General features: G+C 42.9%; 1 protein-coding gene across 2 annotated transcripts; it reads left to right on the top strand.

Annotated features, from left to right (window-relative positions):
* The first annotated feature begins 3,727 nt into the window (after positions 1-3,727).
* Positions 3,728-17,945, top strand: chodl (chondrolectin). 2 transcript variants are annotated; one of them, XM_064949899.1, is made up of 8 exons: positions 3,728-4,162; positions 11,833-12,008; positions 12,165-12,358; positions 12,461-12,618; positions 12,925-12,975; positions 13,101-13,193; positions 13,368-13,464; positions 16,280-17,945. In XM_064949899.1, the coding sequence occupies exons 1-8, from the start codon at positions 4,063-4,065 to the stop codon at positions 16,362-16,364; spliced, it is 954 nt and encodes a 317-aa protein (XP_064805971.1). In that variant the 5' UTR covers positions 3,728-4,062; the 3' UTR covers positions 16,365-17,945. The 2 variants fall into 2 exon arrangements, with proteins under 2 accessions (XP_064805971.1, XP_064805972.1); XM_064949900.1 differs by lacking the exon at positions 3,728-4,162 and adding an exon at positions 4,934-5,007.
* Positions 17,946-18,871: the final 926 nt, after the last annotated feature.

Here is an 18,871-nt window from a genome sequence, read left to right as displayed (position 1 = left end):
CTTCCAACAAGATAAAGACCCTAAGCACACAGCTAAGACAATGCAGGAGTGGCTTTGGGACATGTCTCTGAATGTCCTTGAGTGGCCCAGCCAGAGCCCGGACTTGAACCCGATCGAACATCTCTAGAGAGACCTGAAAATATCTGTGCACCGGCTCTCCTCATCCAACCTGACAGAGCTTGAGAAGATCTGCAGAGAAGAATGGGAGAAACTCCCCAAATACAGGTGTGCCAAGTTTGTAGCATCATACCCAAGAACACATGAGGCTGTAATCGCTGCCAAAGGTGCTTCAAAAAGTACTAAGTAAAGGGTCTGAACACTTATCTGAATGTCATTATGTGGTATTGATAAGAGAGAAAAACGATTTAATCCATTTTAGAATAAGGCTGTAATGTAACAAGATGTGGGAAAAGTGAAGGGTTCTGACTACATTCCGAATGCACTGTAGTTTTTTTGCTTGGGTTCCCCAGTTACTTTACCCACGCACCGCTGCTCTCTTCTTTCTCCCACCCTGTTACTTTTCACAGACAGAATTGCAGGCCATTCTGGATGATTCCCTTGTGAGTGCTTAGAGGCTTCCTTTGCTTCCGTTCTCGGGGAAAAAAGAGATGGAGGGATGGATGGATGGAGTGGATAAATAGAGGAGGTAGCGCCTATTCATCTTGAGAAGCCACTTGTCAATAAAGACAAAGTAGTGTAGAGCAGACACATTTACAGTAGGGCCCTGTTCAATCAAATAGGTGTTTCGTGATAAGTCAAACTATAAGGGGTGAAGGCTCACCCTTTTTTTTACAATCTAAAGTGCTTTGTAAATGCAACAATTATATGGGGTATTGGCCACTGCCTGAAATACAATAGTAAGGCAAGAATGGCATATTTTTTCTTTTCTACCCTCAACATGACAGCCATGGAAATCAATACATTTCACTCAATAGAATTCCAGTCAAAAAGAACTGAGCTGGAGTACATTTTTGTATTGATTTCCAATTTCATACATTGATTCTTGTGCAATTCTTTGATTGCTCGTCACCGAGACACAGTGTATAGGCATCAACTATTGCTAAATGGACCCCCATACCAGTTGAACAATACCATATATAATCTTTGAAGATATTGTATCCTATTCATCCCAAGTGCCTTTTAGAAGCACTAGTTTTCTTTCTATACAGTAATATCCCATTTAGTAAATCTGTCTCAAATTGATCTCCTCTCGGTCGTGGTGTATGTGTACATTCTGTTTTCAAGAGGTCAATACCAACGGTTATTAGTTCAGACCGCCCTCAGGTGGTCGAGGCCTCTGTGTACCCCAAAGGGGGCTCTTTAGAAGGGGTGCAGCCTACCCCCAGATGTTACCCCTCTTACCTAACGAGATTTGGTGGATCCGTCACAGTCTCTGATTGGAGTTTAGGGGCAATAAAACTGTCCTAACAGAGAGTGACACTTTTTAAACACAATTACTTAAAAAGGCTTGAAATGGTACATTTAAATACGATCTCTTTATGGCCTGGTGAAGGGGACCTTGAAACACAATAGTAGGAGAGAGAGGAGAGAGTAGGGGAGAGAGAGAGAGAGAGAGAGAGAGAGAGACCTTTTCTGACCCATGTACTGTGTGTCCACACATGCTTTCACAGCAGAATGACTACTATGATGAAGAGGAAGATGATGAGCAGCTGGACAGTGATGACATTAGTGATGATGATGTTCTGGGATTGGCCCCTGCCCGTGTCCATTCAGACTGCCGCCTCAGCAGGACCCGATTCAGCTGCCCCAGTTACTGCCCTACTCACTTTTCTGCAAGCTGGCCCTTTCCTCTGCCCGATGGCACTCAAACTCAGCTCCATCCTCCGTCTTTTTTATGATTACCCCACATTTCCTTTCTTCTCTATCCCTCGCTCTCTGTCCTTTTCTCTCTCTGTTTCCCTCTCTCACAAACCCTCTCCTGCTTTCTTTCTTTTTTTCTTATCTATTCTTATTTCCTGACAGTTCATGTTTAATCTGGCCTCTTGATGATGATGATGGCAGCAGCAGCTGTAATAATGCTCTGGCCACTTTATTGATAATGTGTCAGAGAATATCTTAGTGTCGTTATTGAACACCTCCCGTCTGACCAGAAAACCCCAATTGCATTTACACATTTACCGATGAGGAGGGTGGGGAGGAAGGGGGGATGAATAGAGAGAGGAGGAGAGTAGGGAGGGGAGCATAAGCGATCAATATCTAACAGTGAATTAAGTAATAGCATATTTTGTGTCAATGCATATTACTGCGTGTTTAACAGCAGAGGACCATAACAGCCTGGCTCCATATCGCTATAGCGACCAGATCAATACAACACAGAGAGAGAGGGCCTGTCTGCCAGACAATGTCATTGGCTATCATCATAACTATATGAAATTGTGGGAGAACAATATGAAAATCATTTCGATATTTGGGTCGTTCTACCAATTTGATGCCTTTTAAGAAGTGTGACTTGGTCCCAACATTTTTTAGATTTCACCCAATTTTAACATTGTCATAAAGAGCACGTTCAACATAATAAAAACATGTTTCCCATCTCAAGGTTATCAATAAAAAATGAAAGTATAGTAAGTTCCTATTAAGAGCCAAATAAAGTAACAGAGTTGACTGTAACAGGGTTGATGATTTCTTGTTAAATCAGCCCATAAATCACCTTGTGACAGAGGGAATGGAAGCTTGTTGTGCGCAACAGGGAGTGGCAGTTGAATGCAAGTGTCACCAAAAATGTTTTATTGCTAAAACATTTCTAATCAGTCTATCTATGGGTAACAGGGTTGGTGTGTTATGCTCGACCCCTCAGTTCTCCACCACAAAACACCAGAAAATGGTCAAGAAGAGTAGAACCAGCTCACCTGCTTTTACACCATGACTTGACTATTAGATGTTCAATGTTTCTTTAAAAATATATATTTTACATGCAATAGTTTCACTATATTAAATCCCTTAACAGAGTTCACCTTAAAATGAAGGACACATGTAAATTAATCACTAATCACATGAAATGAATAGTAATCTTCAGAAATTACTTTGTCAAAGCAACAAAATAACTAGGGTTTTACAATGATGGTGGAAACCTGGAGACGTTGGGTTGAAATCTTCCTAGAAGTGACAGGAATGACTGAGGGACATGTCAAAATGCTGAATTTATTCATATACAAACAAATCTGATTTATATAATTACCCATGTGGTCTATATTAAAGCATCATTCATTTAATATGCAGGCTTTTAAAATTCAATATTGGTGCACAATTTCTAATTAAAGGGACATAAAAGGCACTAATTTAACGGAACAACCCATTTACCTCTGGTCTCAGGCCTGGCATGCTCTGGCCTGGCATGCTCTGGTCTCAGGCCTGGCATGCTCTGGTCTCTGGCCTGGCATATTAGTATGCGTTCTTATTTTATTACTCTCTCAAGGCTCTGGTGTTTAGAGATAGTTTCCATCTATTTTGATTGGATTTAACAGTTCAAATGGGGGGGGGGGCTTAATCCTAATATTAGTTTATAGTTTGACGCATTTGCTTAAAGTGTTCATGCAATTATATTCCATCTAATCTCAAGCATGCTATCAATGGATTTTGCACATATAGATTGGGGAGGGGTGCGAGGCACGTGTCACGAGGCTAATTAAAAAGTCGGTGGGGCGCGAGGTGACAGCTGTGTGTGGTCGATCAGTTGCAGAGGGACTCAGCAACGAGAGAAGGAAAGGGAGGGGGATCAATAAACGCGCCTGTGGGAGCCACTTTCGCTGTTTCACTGTCTCTGGTGGGCTGTCTGCACGAGGCGAGCCCCCGTTCTTAGAACATTTTCCGGTCCTCGAGCGCGTGAGGGTGCCGATACGAATCCCATTAGAGCATCTTGCTCACTGAAAAGTAAAAACCGGAAATTTGGGTGGAAACCATGACAACAGCAGAGACCGGAGACTGAGAGCAGAGTCGCAGTCAACAAACTGGCAGTAGACCGGTGAACTCTGATGTGAGAGAAGGAGCTTTTTTATTTTTACAATACCATTTTTATTTCAAAGCTCTTTTTCTCTGTCAAGTATGAAATCATCGAAGAAGAGCGCGGATCAGAATATCCTGAGAGTTCTATGCGGAGTGATGGTCATGGCCTCCAGCGGTCACGGCGCAAGAGTTGTCAGTGGTAAGTTGATGATGTGATAACTTTTACGGTCAGTTTTTCACATATTGGTCTACTTTCAATGATCGTATAAAACAAATAAGTGTTATATATTAATAACATTTGAATATTGGTTGTATTTTTGTTATCTTCAAGATAAGAATAATCAAATAATAATTCCTTAACCATTCTCATCAAACAATAATCTCAACCGTAAACTACCAGTAAAATGTTACCTTTTGTTATAGGTTATAGAGTTATAGGCCTATGGCTCATCATCATCATCATAACCACCACCACCATCATCATCATTAAAATTAGATGGACATTTGTGAATTTTGTTAGGATTGGAAAATGTAAATTAATCTATAAGATTAGGTTATCTGAGGCAAAACAACAACAACATTTTCTCCACATGGAATCATGTCTTCTATTCCTTCATGTCAAAAATGTAATTACATGTTAACTGCTTCAGTTTAGCTTTTATTGCATTGCTACAGTTACAGATGATGAGGTGTGTCACATGTGTGCATGTGCTTGCTTTCATACATGTGTATGAATGTGTGTGAGCCTGTTAGAGTTTGTTTACCCTGGAAACTGGATTTATTGGTTTTATTGACTGTAAAGATTGAGTCTATTTACTGTTCCTTCCCTCTGTGACTAAATGTAGGAATATCTATGATTTACATCAGACTGCTATTCTACATGTGTCAGGGCCGTCAGTGTCATAGGGCAGGCAGCTGACTTAATATGTTTGCATTCAAATCTGTTACATACTGTAGAGAGAGAGCGGAGAGAGAGTCTTATAGTCGGACAGATGACAGATGGAGAGAGTGAGGGAAGAGTGGACAACTTTTATTTCATTAGTGGTGAGATATGCCCCTCTTTAACCTAAAATGTCCTTACTATGTGATTTAGTCTAAATAAACTGAACAAGTGGCACAGAGGAGGGAGAGGACAAAGTGACAGAGGGAGAATCAGTGAGAGAGAGGGGTTGATGTTCCAAGATAGGGAAAGTGCAGAGGATGAAAAGGGGATGGGGGATGAAGGAGAGAAACAGGAAGAGGTTAAGGCAGGTAAAGGAAGAGGTGAAGGCGGGTGAAGGAAGAGGTGAAGGAAGAGGTGAAGGAGGAGCTGAAGGAAGGGGTGAAGGAGGAGGTGAAGGAGGAGCTGAAGGAAGGGGTGAAGGAGGAGGTGAAGGAGGAGGTGAAGGAAAAGGAAGGGGTGAAGGAGAAGGAAGAGGAGGCTGTTAGAGGAAAAGAAAGTGAAGAACGGATGAAAATGTGGATCTGAGGAATCAGAGCAGAGGAGGCCGGATATAGGGAACAAATGAATAAAGGAAAGAGAGCGAGAGAGGAAGAAAGAAAGGGAGAAAGGAAAATGATGACGCTTTGGGTTGAGAAGAAGAATTTTGAGGTATCAGAACAGGAAGATGAGGCAGGATGGATGGAGGGAATGAACGAAGAGAGGAAGAAAGAGAGAAAGGAGGTGAAAATGCTGAGTCTGTTGGTCGTCTGTGCGCCCCGGTACCATTACTGGGTTCCAAAGTGATGATAGTGCAGATCTGATCTAGACCAGGCAGCCAATCATTTAAAGTACCTCCTGGCCACACTGCTAATGTTATTATTAGGCCTCTTTAACTGCATGTGTATTAATCACTGGTATTATTCACTGATGCACACATGCATGCATGCATCACACTCACACACACACACACACACGCATTCGTGTACACGCACACATGGTTTTTATGAGTCAGTCCAGAATCTTGGCCAGATCCTCCACTTTTCACCTACTTAACTGCCATCATAGAGCACAGCTTTATGATGCTGGATATTGTGTGCTGCATGTGTGAGATTATATTTGTGTGTATGTGTGTACCTGTGTGCGTGCATACTTGTGAAAGTACACGTGTCTACTCTGTTTGTGGGTGTGTCTACTCTGTGTTTGTGTATAAGTACAGTACAGCATGACTGCTGCTTACTGTAAATGTCATATCAGTGTGTGAACACATCCAGTAAAAGTCTGTTTGTGAGTGGTAACAAGGCTGTTCTAGAAGTGGGCCTACAGCCTACAGTGTGATCAGCAGCCCTGTTACTACAGTTAGTTAGCTAGAGTCACTTCCTGATTGACAGAGGATATTGACCACACTAGGAAAGTTTGACGGTAAATTCTAAGGGACTGAGAGGATGCGAATGCGATGACCACATCCTTTTGGCGGGAAGCCAAGAGTCGTTAAGGGTGTGTGTGTGGGAGGGGGTCGAGGGATTGTGTACAACTGATAAGTTCAATGGAGATGTTTGCATTCCCTTAAGACCTTCAAACCACTTCTTAAGATCAACAGAGAGTCACTGAAGTGTAGTTATCACTAATATGAACTGATTTATAGATTGATAAATCAGTTGTTTGGTGAGGTGGTTGATTGACAGGTGGGTTGGTTGATTTGTGGACTGGTTGATTGACAGGTGGGTTGGTTAATTTGTGGACTGGTTGATGGATGTACTGACCGGCGGAGGGGCTGATTGTGTGTAGATACGGTAGTATGGTGGATTTACTGATCACTGATTAGATGATGGATGGTTTGTCAGATAGATGGAGGGAGGAAAAGACAAAACACAGCCACGGCCACAGGAATGAGTAGAGAACAAGGAAGTAACTTGTTTTTGAAATGGTGGTGGAACCATTACTTGATGGCATTGGCTGTATTACTGGCATACTGAACTGAAAATCTCACGTAAATTACTACCATATATGTTACGTAGTCTGTCCACGTTAGATTACCGGCATACAGTAGATGCTTAAATTGACTCCTATTGCATACAACTGACACAGATATATTTGACATAATTGTTCATTGATTAATTAATCAACCCTTGTGTAAATTGTCTACTTACAATTAGGGCGATGACGGTGATGGAATTTAGTATGACGGTAATTGGCCAGCCAAGTGACCTCGGTCACCGTAATAATCGTTTGAATATACTTCTTTTTTGAAGACGCACATTTTCGTCTCTCCTCCAACTCCTGACTGCATGTGCTGCCATAGGAATAGAAGGAATGGAACGGGCATCCCCATTCGAGTCAGTGATGGCATAGTGACTGGACTGGTGGCCATTGCGTTGAGCAGAGTAGGAAGTAAAAGCAGGAAGAAAAAGCAGGAAGTGTACCCATCAATATGTGCTGTGATTTGTTGATTCAACTCAAGTAACATTACAAAAAAAGACAGTCTATGGCCTGTGCCACATACGTTAACATCATCTGAATGAACATTCTAGGGCTGTTGCGGTGAGAGTATTACCACCACACCGGCGGTCATGAGTCATGACGGAAGTCAAATTCCATGTGACCGTTTAGTCACGGTAATTTGGCTTCTCCAAGCTGTGATGCTGCTGAAGGTCTTTTATAACCTATCAAACTTGCTAACTGCCTGGTACTCAGCACTCTATTATCCTTCTAATCACTCTGCATATACCTGGCTGAAATGAAAATAAACCACGGAAAAAGCATCCTCAATTCACTATTTAAATGCTTATATGACATGTATTTTTCCCCCTTCCCGTTTTGAGACCGGTGCATGATAGTGGTCCATTCTAAATCAAAACTAATTTCACACATATGTTATTTAATATATGTGTATATAGTATATTATACTATTTAGTATATATTAAAACAAGAATAGTCTGATGGGTGACAATATTAGCCGATCACTTGTGAATGATGCCCAGTTTGTGTGCAGTAAGGCAAGAAACAGTGCATCATTTCCCCCCCCAACTTTTTCAAATCATAGTTGCACGCCTCAGCCCATAGGCCTATATGTTTTGTTTGTATATTTAAAATGTTTTACCCCATTTTTCTCCCCAATTTCGTGGCATCCAATTGTTAGTAGTTACTGTCTTGTCTCATCGCTACAACTCCCGTACGGACCGGGAGAGATGAAGGTCGAGAGTCATGCGTCCTCCAATACACAACCCAACCAAGACACACTGCTTCTTAACACAGCGCACATCCAACCCGGAAGCCAGCCGCACCAATTTGTCGGAGGAAACACCGTACACCTGGCCAACTGGTCAGCGTGCACTGCACCCAGCCTGCCACAGGAGTCGCTAGTGTGCAATGAGACATGGATATCCCTACCGGCCAAACCCTCCCTAACCCTTGACGACGCTAGGCCAATTTTGCGTCGCCCCATGGACCTCCCGGTCGCGGCCGGCTGCGACAGAACCTGGGCTCGAATCCAGAGTCTCTGGTGGCTCAGCTAGCACTTGTAATGGTTTTCTTTACTTGAAGGAGAGGCGGACCAAAACGCAGCGTGGTGGTTATTCTTGTTTTAATTTATAAAGACACTATACATGAATAAACTAACAAAAACAATAAATGTGAAAAAAAACAGCACTATCTGGTGCAAACACAGAGACAGGAACAAACACACAGTGAAACGGGAAGCTCCGGCAACGCTGGAGACGGAAGGCTCTGGCAGCGCTGGACTGAGTAGCTCTGGCGCCTCTGGAATGAGGGGATCTAGCGCCTCTGGACTGAGGGGCGGGAGCTCTGGCAGTGCCAAACAGGCGGGAGATTCCGGCAGCGCGGGAGAGGAGGAAGGCTCCGGCAGCGCTGGACAGGCGGGAGCACCTGTAGGGATGAGACGGAGAGACAGCCTGGTGCGGGGGGCTGCCACTGGAGGGCTGGTGCGTGGAGGTGGTACCGGATAGACCGGACCGTGCAGGCGCACTGGAGCTCTTGAGCACCGAGCCTGCCCAACCTTACCCGGTTGAATGCTCCCGGTCGCCCTGCCAGTGCGGCGAGGTGGAATATCCCGCACTGGGCTATGCAGGCGAACCGGGGACACCGTGCGCAAGGCTGGTGCCATATAAGCCGGCCCAAGGAGACGTACTGGGGACCAGATGCGTAGAGCCGGCTTCATGGCACTTGGCTCGATGCTCACTCTAGCCCGGCCGATACGCGGAGCTGGTATGTACCGCACCGGGCTATGCACCCGCACTGGGGACACCGTGCGCTCCACCGCATAACACGGTGCCTGCCCGGTCTCTCTCGCCCCCCGGTAAGCACAGGAAGTTGGCGCAGGTCTCCTACCTGGCTTCGCCACACTTCCTGTGTGCCTCCCCCAAGAAATTTTTGGGGCTGACTCTCGGGCTTCCATCCACGCCGCCGCGCTGCCTCCTCATACCAGCGCCTCTCCGCCTTTGCCGCCTCCAGCTCTTCTTTGGGGCGGTGATATTCTCCTGGCTGTGCCCAGGGTCCCTTTCCGTCCAGTTCGTCCTCCCATGTCCATACCTCCTCGCGCTGCTCCTGCTGCCTCTTCTCCTGCTGCACCTTGGGACGGCGACACTCCCCTGGTTTTGCCCAGGGTCCTCTCCCATCGAGGATTTCTTCCCAAGTCCAGAAGTTTTTATCGCGCTGCTCCTGCTGCTGCCCGTTACCACGCCGCTTGGTCCTGTTGTGGTGGGTGATTCTGTAACGGTTTTCTTTACTTGAAGGAGAGGCGGACCAAAACGCAGCATGGTGGTTATTCATGTTTTAATTTATAAAGACACTATACATGAATAAACTAACAAAAACAATAAATGTGAAAAAAAACAGCCCTATCTGGTGCAAACACAGAGACAGGAACAATCACCCACAAACACACAGTGAAACCCAGGCTACCTAAGTATGATTCTCAATCAGAGACTACTAATGACACCTGCCTCTGATTGAGAACCATACTAGGCCGAAACATAGAAATACCCAAATCATAGAAAAACAAACATAGACTGCCCACCCCAACTCACGCCCTGACCATACTAAATAATGACAAAACAAAGGAAATAAAGGTCAGAACGTGACAGCACTGCGATGCAGTGCCTTAGAACGGGCGTCACCCAGGAGGCCAGGCCTATATGTTTTGAAAAGTTTTGTATCACAACTAAAGTGGCCAAACAAATTCTTAAAATTAAGCACATTAATCCGCGTTACAAGGGGCGCGAGTTTCAAGTTTGGGGAAGATCATTTTCACCATAAAAATACACCTTTATAATAAAAGCCTTACATGCATAATCGCATTGTGGTCACTTTTGAGATTTGTGCTTTCTCGCTAATTGATTGCATTTTGGAACATTTGAGCTTTCCTGTATGCGCATTGCTGCACTTATAATGTGAAGAAATAGCCTAATAGTTTATGAACATTTTAAGCTAATAGTTCTGATCCGTTGCATCAGCCTCATTGCTTTTAAAATATTTTTTTGATGCTAGTGATTGTATTCATTTGGGATCTATCCCATCCCACAACTGTCCCAGACTATGCTTGGAATATTTATTTATCGCACAGAATAGAATAGGTCAACTCTTTGTACTACGGTGGATAGTAGATTGACATAGGCTAATGCTTTTGCTGTCTGTTAGGCCTACTCATCTTGTTGGCTGACAAAGGAAATGTGGACAATATCTTCAATATGCGCCTTGGAATTGGCCAAAAACGCACACGTGCGTCTTCACTTGTAGCCCGTGAGAAGGACCCTATCATGTGATGGGCATTGGCTAATAAGAATTGATATATCTCAGACAGCCATGTGAGTGAGAGCTGCTTCGGAGCACCCAGACGGGAGAAGGGAATTATAATTATTCGATTTGGCCCAAGGGCACAATGGCCACTGGCCGCAAAAGGCATATATTTTTTTAGGGGGCATTACAGCCAAGCAAAGGGGATGCCGCCAGAAAATTCAAGGCATTATCAAGTGTTTGTCTAAATGTGAATGAGAGACTGATGAAGTGTGTACAGGCTGCACAAAAAAACAAAGCAAAGCTCATGCCTTTCATGCAACTTTTTTCAAATCATCATTAGAGTCACATCATGCAGCCTTAGAATGTATTAAAATCTAAACATATAGCCCAGCGTAACTCTAAATTAAGCAGATAGGAGGACCTGTTTCTTTTTAAACCGCTCCACAAAGAATAGCCGCAGGTGTGCATTCCCTCAAATCCTTTGGAGAAAATATTATTTTTATTTTATTCAGCTATTGTATTCTTCGTACTATAAAATAATATAAAATAATGCCACGGAATTCTAAGCAAATCTTGTTTACTAAATGAACTAGTGTCGCCCACAGCCATATGGCATAGCCAGATCAGGGCCTAACATAAGGACAACTCAGAGTATGCTATTCTGTTAATCTGAAATAGACTACATTTTCTTCATGTCATATTTTTTTAGACCTGTCTAAAATAAGTCATGGATTTATTGTGATGGTGTAGGCTATTTTAAATGGATTTATTATATATATATTTTTTTAAATGTAGATGTTCCAACGGTCTGCATCAGTGGCTTGTAGGATTGTAGGCATGGAAGTAAGGAGGTGAAAAGGTATTTATGTCAATTACCTTGAGACCGGCAGTTAATTGCTTGACAATCACCGGCTAACAAAGTTTCATGACCTTCACAGCCCTATAACATTCCCATGAACATTTTTGCATCACAATACCAGGCAGCAATTTCGAGTGTACCCATGATTTTACCAGTCAATTAGCCAGAGGTTCCAAGACCCTTCTATTCATTCTATTTCTATGTGTGCTGCTAATGCAGGGAGGGGGGGGGGGGCATTCCGATCTTCATCCATAACCGTCGGTTACATGGTTAGAAGGTAATTGTGCGAGCCCTACATGCAATCAATGGATAGATTGATGATCTCATTTGCCTCCAGGTCAGACGGTGTGTCAGGGAGGGGAGGAGCATCCATGCTATAAGATCGCCTACTTCCGGGAAATGACCAGCCGGATTGCATTCAGCGAGGCCAGAAAGGCATGTGAGATGGACGGAGGGTCGTTGCTGAGTGTAGAGAGTGCTGCGGAGCAGAGACACATAGAACACCTGCTACAGGTCAGTGTGTGTGCGTTTGCGCTAGTGTGTGTGACAGTACAAACAACAACACCAAAAACACCACCTCAAAGTGCTCCAATCATGAACTTGTTAATATATTTCTTATTTACTTATAATATACTTACAATATATATATATATATATTATTTCTTACAGGAGCTTCGGACCTCCTCAACAGGAGCAGGGACAGAAACGGGGGAAGGAGCAGGTACCGGTAATGGAGGAATAGCAGACGGTGATTTCTGGATCGGGCTGATGAGGACAGAAGGAGAACACACACAGGAAAACGGCGGCTTCGCCTCCTGTCCTGACCTCTACCTCTGGACCGATGGGAGTGTGTCCCAATTCAGGTGTGTATGTTTCACACAGCAACTGTTACTTTGGTGAGGCTTTTGTGTATGTCTGTGTTTTAATTTGAATATGTGTTTATTGTGTGTGATTGTGTGTGTTAGGAACTGGTATTTTGACGAGCCGTCGTGTGGAGGGGAGGCGTGTGTAGTGATGTACCACCAGCCTACAGCGCTCCACGGGCTGGGCGGGGCCTACATGTACCAGTGGAATGATGACAGGTGCAACATGAAGCACAACTTCATCTGCAAGTACGAACCAGGTACGCAGCATCACACAGGTACACAGCATCACACAGGTACGCAGCATCACAGTACGCAGCATCACACAGGTACGCAAATGTCACGGCAGATGAGATGAGTTCTGTGTGTTTTGTGGAGTGTTCTATACATTTCCCTTTTAAAAGGTTGTTATATATATATTTTTTTATTATTATTATGATGTATTTATTTTTTTCTCCCAATTTTGTGATATCCAATTGTGTTTTAGCCTGGTAAAACATTACACAAACAGAAATGCATATCAGTTTTGTTTAATCAAGTTTTTTCTGATTCTGATGTTGATCCAGAGAGCCGTCTGGGGAAGGAGCAGGGGGACAGGCCTGGAGCTCGTGACCCAGGTGAGGAGGCACACACTGGGGCATAGCCTGGCCACATCAGCCCCACTCCTGGAGGTCAGCATGGTTGACTGCATGAGGGTATCAGTTAGTATATCTCTTTTTGATTTAGTATCTTTGTGTGTCAGTCCCAGATGTGGCGGTGGTGCAGGCAGATGAGGTCAAACAATCCGGACCAAGTGAGGACGACGCCCCACATGTAGTCATAGCTGGATCCTCAGGTGAGAGGTGGAGGTGAGACAGAGGGAGGTGAGACAATTAAATGGTATGGCAGGACACCAGAAAGTGGGACGTGGTGTAGTGATGATATGGAATGGAAGACAGTGTTTAAATAGAGTGTAATTACTGAAATAGCCTCTCTGGAGCTCCATCTCTGCTCTTTCCTCCTTCTGCAGGTATGCTGCTGGTTTATGTAATCATCCCCACCATCCCTCTGCTGCTGCTCATCCTGGTGGCTTCTGGGACTTGCTGTTTCCAGATGTTTAGTAAGAGGTGAGACACGACATACCACTCCAACAACAAAAACTACAACTCCCTATGTTTACAACACAACTGAACACACTAAGTCCCGGAGTCCCCAGTTCTGCCTTACTGATAACAACTTCACTAAAATATCCATCTATGATCCTCATACAAACCAATCGTATAATATTCTCTTATACTGTATACTCCTCTTTCTCTCATTTTCAATCACACTTACACTCCCATCAACTCTCTTTTTTAAATTCCTTGAATTGGCATACTCAAAATTAATCAGAGAAACAGCTCAATCTCTGAACCCCACCCCCCCTGTTCATCCACTAATGGATGGGTCCAGTCCCCCCATCCCTGTGCTGTGATGGATGGGTCTGGGCTGTAATTGTTTGGTAAGAACAGTGCTTACTCAGTCATAATCACTGGCATAACACAAGGACGCCTTGTTAGCAAAGAGTCATTTAGCATAACAGCCCTGGCCACTGGCTCAGCCCTCTGTCATTAATTATTATTGTGATTGTGTGTAGGCGATGTGTGTGTGTGTGTTACCCTACTCTGGCAACAGATAGGGTAACAAAGTCTATGATTACTGGGTCGATAGATGGGCCCGTCGATGGTGTTCCTACAATAACCAAAGTGCAACTCCAGCACATTGTATAATGCCAACCAACCTCCCTACCCCGCTACTGTGACTTTACATCTCCTATATAGACACTCCCAGCTCTCCTCTGCCTTGATTGGGCAGCAACTTAGTTTTTTATTATTTATCCAGTTTAATATCGCTGTCCGTCTGATTTGATGTGTATTTAAAAGTGGTGTAAAGTACTTTTTTTTCAAAAATACTTGAAAGAACTACTTCAGTCATTTTTGGGGGTATCTGTACTTTACTATTTATATTTTTGCCAACTTTATTTTTTACTTCACTACATCCAAATGTAAAATTTTTTTTACACCCAAAAGTACTTGCTTAGATGGACAGGACAATTGTCTAATTGACACACTTATCAAGAGAACTTCCTTGGTCATCCCTACTGCCACTGATCTTGTGGACTCATTAAACACAAATGCTCATTAAACACAATTCTTCATTTGTAAATTAATGTCTGAGTGTTGGAGTGTGCCTCTGGCTATCCGTAAATTAAATCAAGAAAATTGTGCTGTCTGGTTTGCTTAATATAAGGAATTTGAATTGATTTATACTTTTACTTTTGATACTTATGTATATTTTAGCAATAACATTTACATTTGATACTTAAGTATATTTAAAACCAAATACTTTTAGAATTTTACTCAAGTAGTATTTTACTGGGTGACTTTCACTTTTACTTGAGTCATTTCCTTTTAAGGTATCTTTACTTTTACTCAAATATGACAATTGGGTACTTTTTCCACCACTGGTTTTTAACATATTTCTAGCTGGGGAACTGAGAGGGAATCTACAGACAGAGACCAGTTAATCACGCCTCTGACTCCTGCCCGCCGCAGTAGAATTCTTCCTGAAACGCTCCCAAAGCCCCAACGCGGCTAGAAGGGATCAAGTCAAAAGTTGAAATGTTTTGCATTTAATCTAATTCTCCTAACCTGCTACGTTAATTCTCCTAACCTGCTATGTTAATTCTCCTAACCTGCTATGTTAATTCTCCTAACCTGTTATGTTAATTCTCCTAACCTGCTATGTTAATTCTCCTAACCTGTTATGTTAATTCTCCTAACCTGCTATGTTAATTCTCCTAACCTGCTATGTTAATTCTCCTAACCTGCTATGTTAATTCTCCTAACCTGCTATGTTAATTCTCCTAACCTGCTATGTTAATTCTCCTAACCTGCTATGTTAATTCTCCTAACCTGCTACGTTAATTCTCCTAACCTGCTAAATTCTCTAACCTGCTAATTCTCCTAACCTGCTATTAATTCTCCTAACCTGCTACGTTAATTCTCCTAACCTGCAACGTTAATTCTCCTAACCTGCTACGTTTATTCTCCTAACCTGCTACGTTTATTCTCCTAACCTGCTACATTAATTCTCCTAACCTGCTACGTTAATTCTCCTAACCTGCAACGTTAATTCTCCTAACCTGCTACGTTTATTCTCCTAACCTGCTCTTCTCCTAACCTGCTACTTAATTCTCCTAACCTGCTACGTTAATTCTCCTAACCTGCAACGTTAATTCTCCTAACCTGCTACGTTTATTCTCCTAACCTGCTCTCCTAACCTGCTACGTTAATTCTCCTAACCTGCTCCTAACGTTTATTCTCCTAACCTGCTACGTTTATTCTCCTAACCTAACCTGCTAACCTGCTACGTTAATTCTCCTAACCTGCTACGTTTATTCTCCTAACCTGCTACGTTTATTCTCCTAACCTGCTACATTTATTCTCCTAACCTGCTACATTAATTCTCCTAACCTGCGACATTAATTCTCCTAACCTGCTTCATTAATTATTCTAACCTGCTCCGTAAATGTTTCTAACCTGCTACAAAAAGTCAAATCTGATGTTAATCTGATTTGACGCTAGGGTCATGGCCCTTCTAGCCATGACCCTAGCACGTGCGAGGTCTTCCCTTTACAACAGGCGACACACTTGAACTTACACGACAAACGCGATCTGAGGAAATCTGAGATATGAGGAGTTATGAGTAAGCAAAAATCCAGAGTTTTATCGCTGGGTATGGCTGGTACAGAAGTGTTTGTGTGAGCAACAGCTCTAGTGTTTAACACACACACACACGTACAGACAGTTTTGTTTTACGATTCATCTGTGGTTCTACTGTTCTAATTTAGTTTTGTTCTACTATTGTTCATTCTGTTTCCATTGTTTTTATTTGATAAAGCAAACCACGGACCAAAACCAGCATTAATCACCAATCAACGCTCTGGATCTCCAAGACACCCAAGACAGACAGCATGGAAGTATGAATGGCAGGTTACATCACAAACAAGATAAACAGATTAGGCAGAACTAACTGAATGATACTTGTCTTTCCCTCATACTATCCTTGTTCCAAATACATCTTACTATCCACCTCAACCAATGACCTGCTCTCCTCTTCTGCATTTCCTTTGTTCAATTTGTTCATGTCTCCACCGCTCTGTTTAGTTTTTCCTTATTTCCTTTCTCCTCCCCTCCACCCTTCCTGTCCTGCCCTCCTGTTAATGTGCTCCTGCAAACAAAAATGAAATGACTTAATGGATCATTTGGCAATCCTCGTAACTCTGATATCAAGGTAAACCTACTGCTGCTGATAACAAGGTATACCTGCTGCTGTTGCCAGGGAGTTTTTGCTGGAATCCCGGTGTCTGTACGCATGTGTGAGTGTGAGCATGCTACCGTGTGTGTACACTAATGTGTGTGTGTGTTACACTAATTGGTTCCAAACAGAGGAAGTAATTAACTATCAGCAATTAAGGGTGGTGCGAGGGGGACCCTGATAAAACAAGGAATTGAACCATCCCCTGTGACCAGGAACAGGGTCAGAACCACTTAACACATCACACAGATTCAGTCCTGAAGAGCAGCACACAGCGAGGTGTAAGAGATGAGGGGGAGCGGGGAGAGGAGGGAGTGGGGGAAAAGAGGAACATTTCAGGGAAAGTGAATAAAAGATAAAAAGAGAGAGGGAAAGAGGCAGGAGGGGGAAAATAGGGAAATAGGACTTTAAAATGGAAATTGAAGTGTGTTGTTTGATCTGCTTCCCGTTGTTCAGGGTTTAGTACTAGCTTAACTCTCTGTTCCCTCACCAGGGAGCTATGTCTCAGACAGATCAGTCAGCTAAATGACTTTCCTAAATGTCCTGAAAAAAACAAAATGATTTTCATGATCCAATCTAATTGAATGCATAATGCCAGTAAATATCTCATGGATGAAACAGTCAGTATTTATCCAATATTTATCACCGCCTGATATGAATACTCTAAGTGCAGTTTTGTGCATGTTACATGGTCTACAATGTTATATTTTATATTCCGTATAAGCATTGTCTAATGTGAGAGATTATCCACCTGGCTAATATTGATACATGCCATACATCTCAACTTATCCTCAGTTGTCCAATGTTAATGCTTTTATATGATGGAATATATGAGAGTACTACATGTGTTTTCTTTCAAAGATAAACACACGTGTAGCACGCTCAACCATTGAACAAGGTTTTAATAAGGGATTTGTGTATATTTCAGTGTGTATGTGTTGGATGGAGTGTTGTACATACATTAGGTTCTAGAGTTTCTAGAAACACATACAGTAGATCAGTGGTACATATATGAGACTAGGTTCTGGTGATGGTGTAGTACGTTTTGGAGCCTGTGTGTGAATGTATTGTTAAGAAGTGGCGTGTTTGTACTCAGCGTTGTGATGCAGTCACTGTCCTGCTAGCATGTCTACCCACAGCCAGAGATGAAAACAGAGTTTATAAAGAGCCTTGTAGAAACTTAAAGATACCTTTTTCACCCATAACTTGTTTTGTGACGAGATAACTCAATAAAAAGCTTTATGTGATTCATTGACGTCGGTGTTTAATTGTGCATTTTCCATGATGAGACATGACACGCACGCACACACTGAAGAGTGTGTGTGGGTTACCCCAGTCAGTTATTAGTCGTACTTTGTTAAAGTGATTAGCCTGCCAATTAAACTTATCAGTCCTGTGCTTCAACAAGAGCACACACACACGGAGGTTCTGGTAATTATAGATATGAGTAATCACTGCATTTTGAAGCTCAGGGTAGAATTAAGAAAATAGAACCTTCAACATTTGATGTTCATTAGAAACACACACACACACAGCGATGATCAGTTACAACTGATCATGCATCGTCAGAATAAGTTCAAAAGGACACAATGCATTTTGTATACATTGTACAGATTTTGTATAAACAGTACTGGCCAAGCCTGAATGTACCCGTAACAGTAGACACAGAGCTGGATGGATAATCCTGGTCAATAAAAGCCCTCTTCAATCAGAACAGATTTATGCCTAACCGGGAGCGAGAGATCAAACAAATTAAGAGAAGGGCAGTTGGGAGAGAGACAGAGAGAGAGAGACAGAGAGAAATGAAAGATAAATTAAGAGAAGGGGGATGGGAGAGAGACACAGAGAGAGTCTGTAGTCCAGGCAGTAGTTTGTTGTGCTGGTGTCAGTCATTGAGATAAACTTGATGTGTGTATTGTGTGCTGTGCTTACTGTGCTGTATTTGTTGTACTTTTAGTATTGATTCTGTTTCACCACATAGTCTGAGTACACTTAAAGCCCTGGCCACAGTCCATGCGGTTCCTCTATAACTCAGTTTCACATTGACCATATTGCAAAAGCATCACAGTCACGGCAACCAGATAGCCCCATTGAGCCAAGATGGACGCTGCTGGTAGAGGATGAGGTAAGTAACCTCATCACAATGTATAGCCCTTTAGGATCCTCTTACGAGGG

The sequence above is a fragment of the Oncorhynchus masou genome, chromosome 30 (assembly GCF_036934945.1).
Source record: "Oncorhynchus masou masou isolate Uvic2021 chromosome 30, UVic_Omas_1.1, whole genome shotgun sequence".
Classification (NCBI taxonomy): Eukaryota; Metazoa; Chordata; class Actinopteri; order Salmoniformes; family Salmonidae; genus Oncorhynchus; species Oncorhynchus masou.
The sequence above is the reverse complement of the archived record's forward strand: the minus strand, read 5'-3'. Positions and strand labels throughout refer to the sequence as shown.

Coding starts and splice junctions, on each gene's coding strand:
- chodl (XM_064949899.1), top strand. CDS start 4,063: ATGAAATCATCGAAGAAGAGCGCGGATCAGAATATCCTGAGAGTTCTA. Junction 4,163..11,832: donor CGGCGCAAGAGTTGTCAGTG/GTAAGTTGATGA, acceptor ATTTGCCTCCAG/GTCAGACGGTGTGTCAGGGA. Junction 13,465..16,279: donor TTCCAGATGTTTAGTAAGAG/GTGAGACACGAC, acceptor TATTTGATAAAG/CAAACCACGGACCAAAACCA.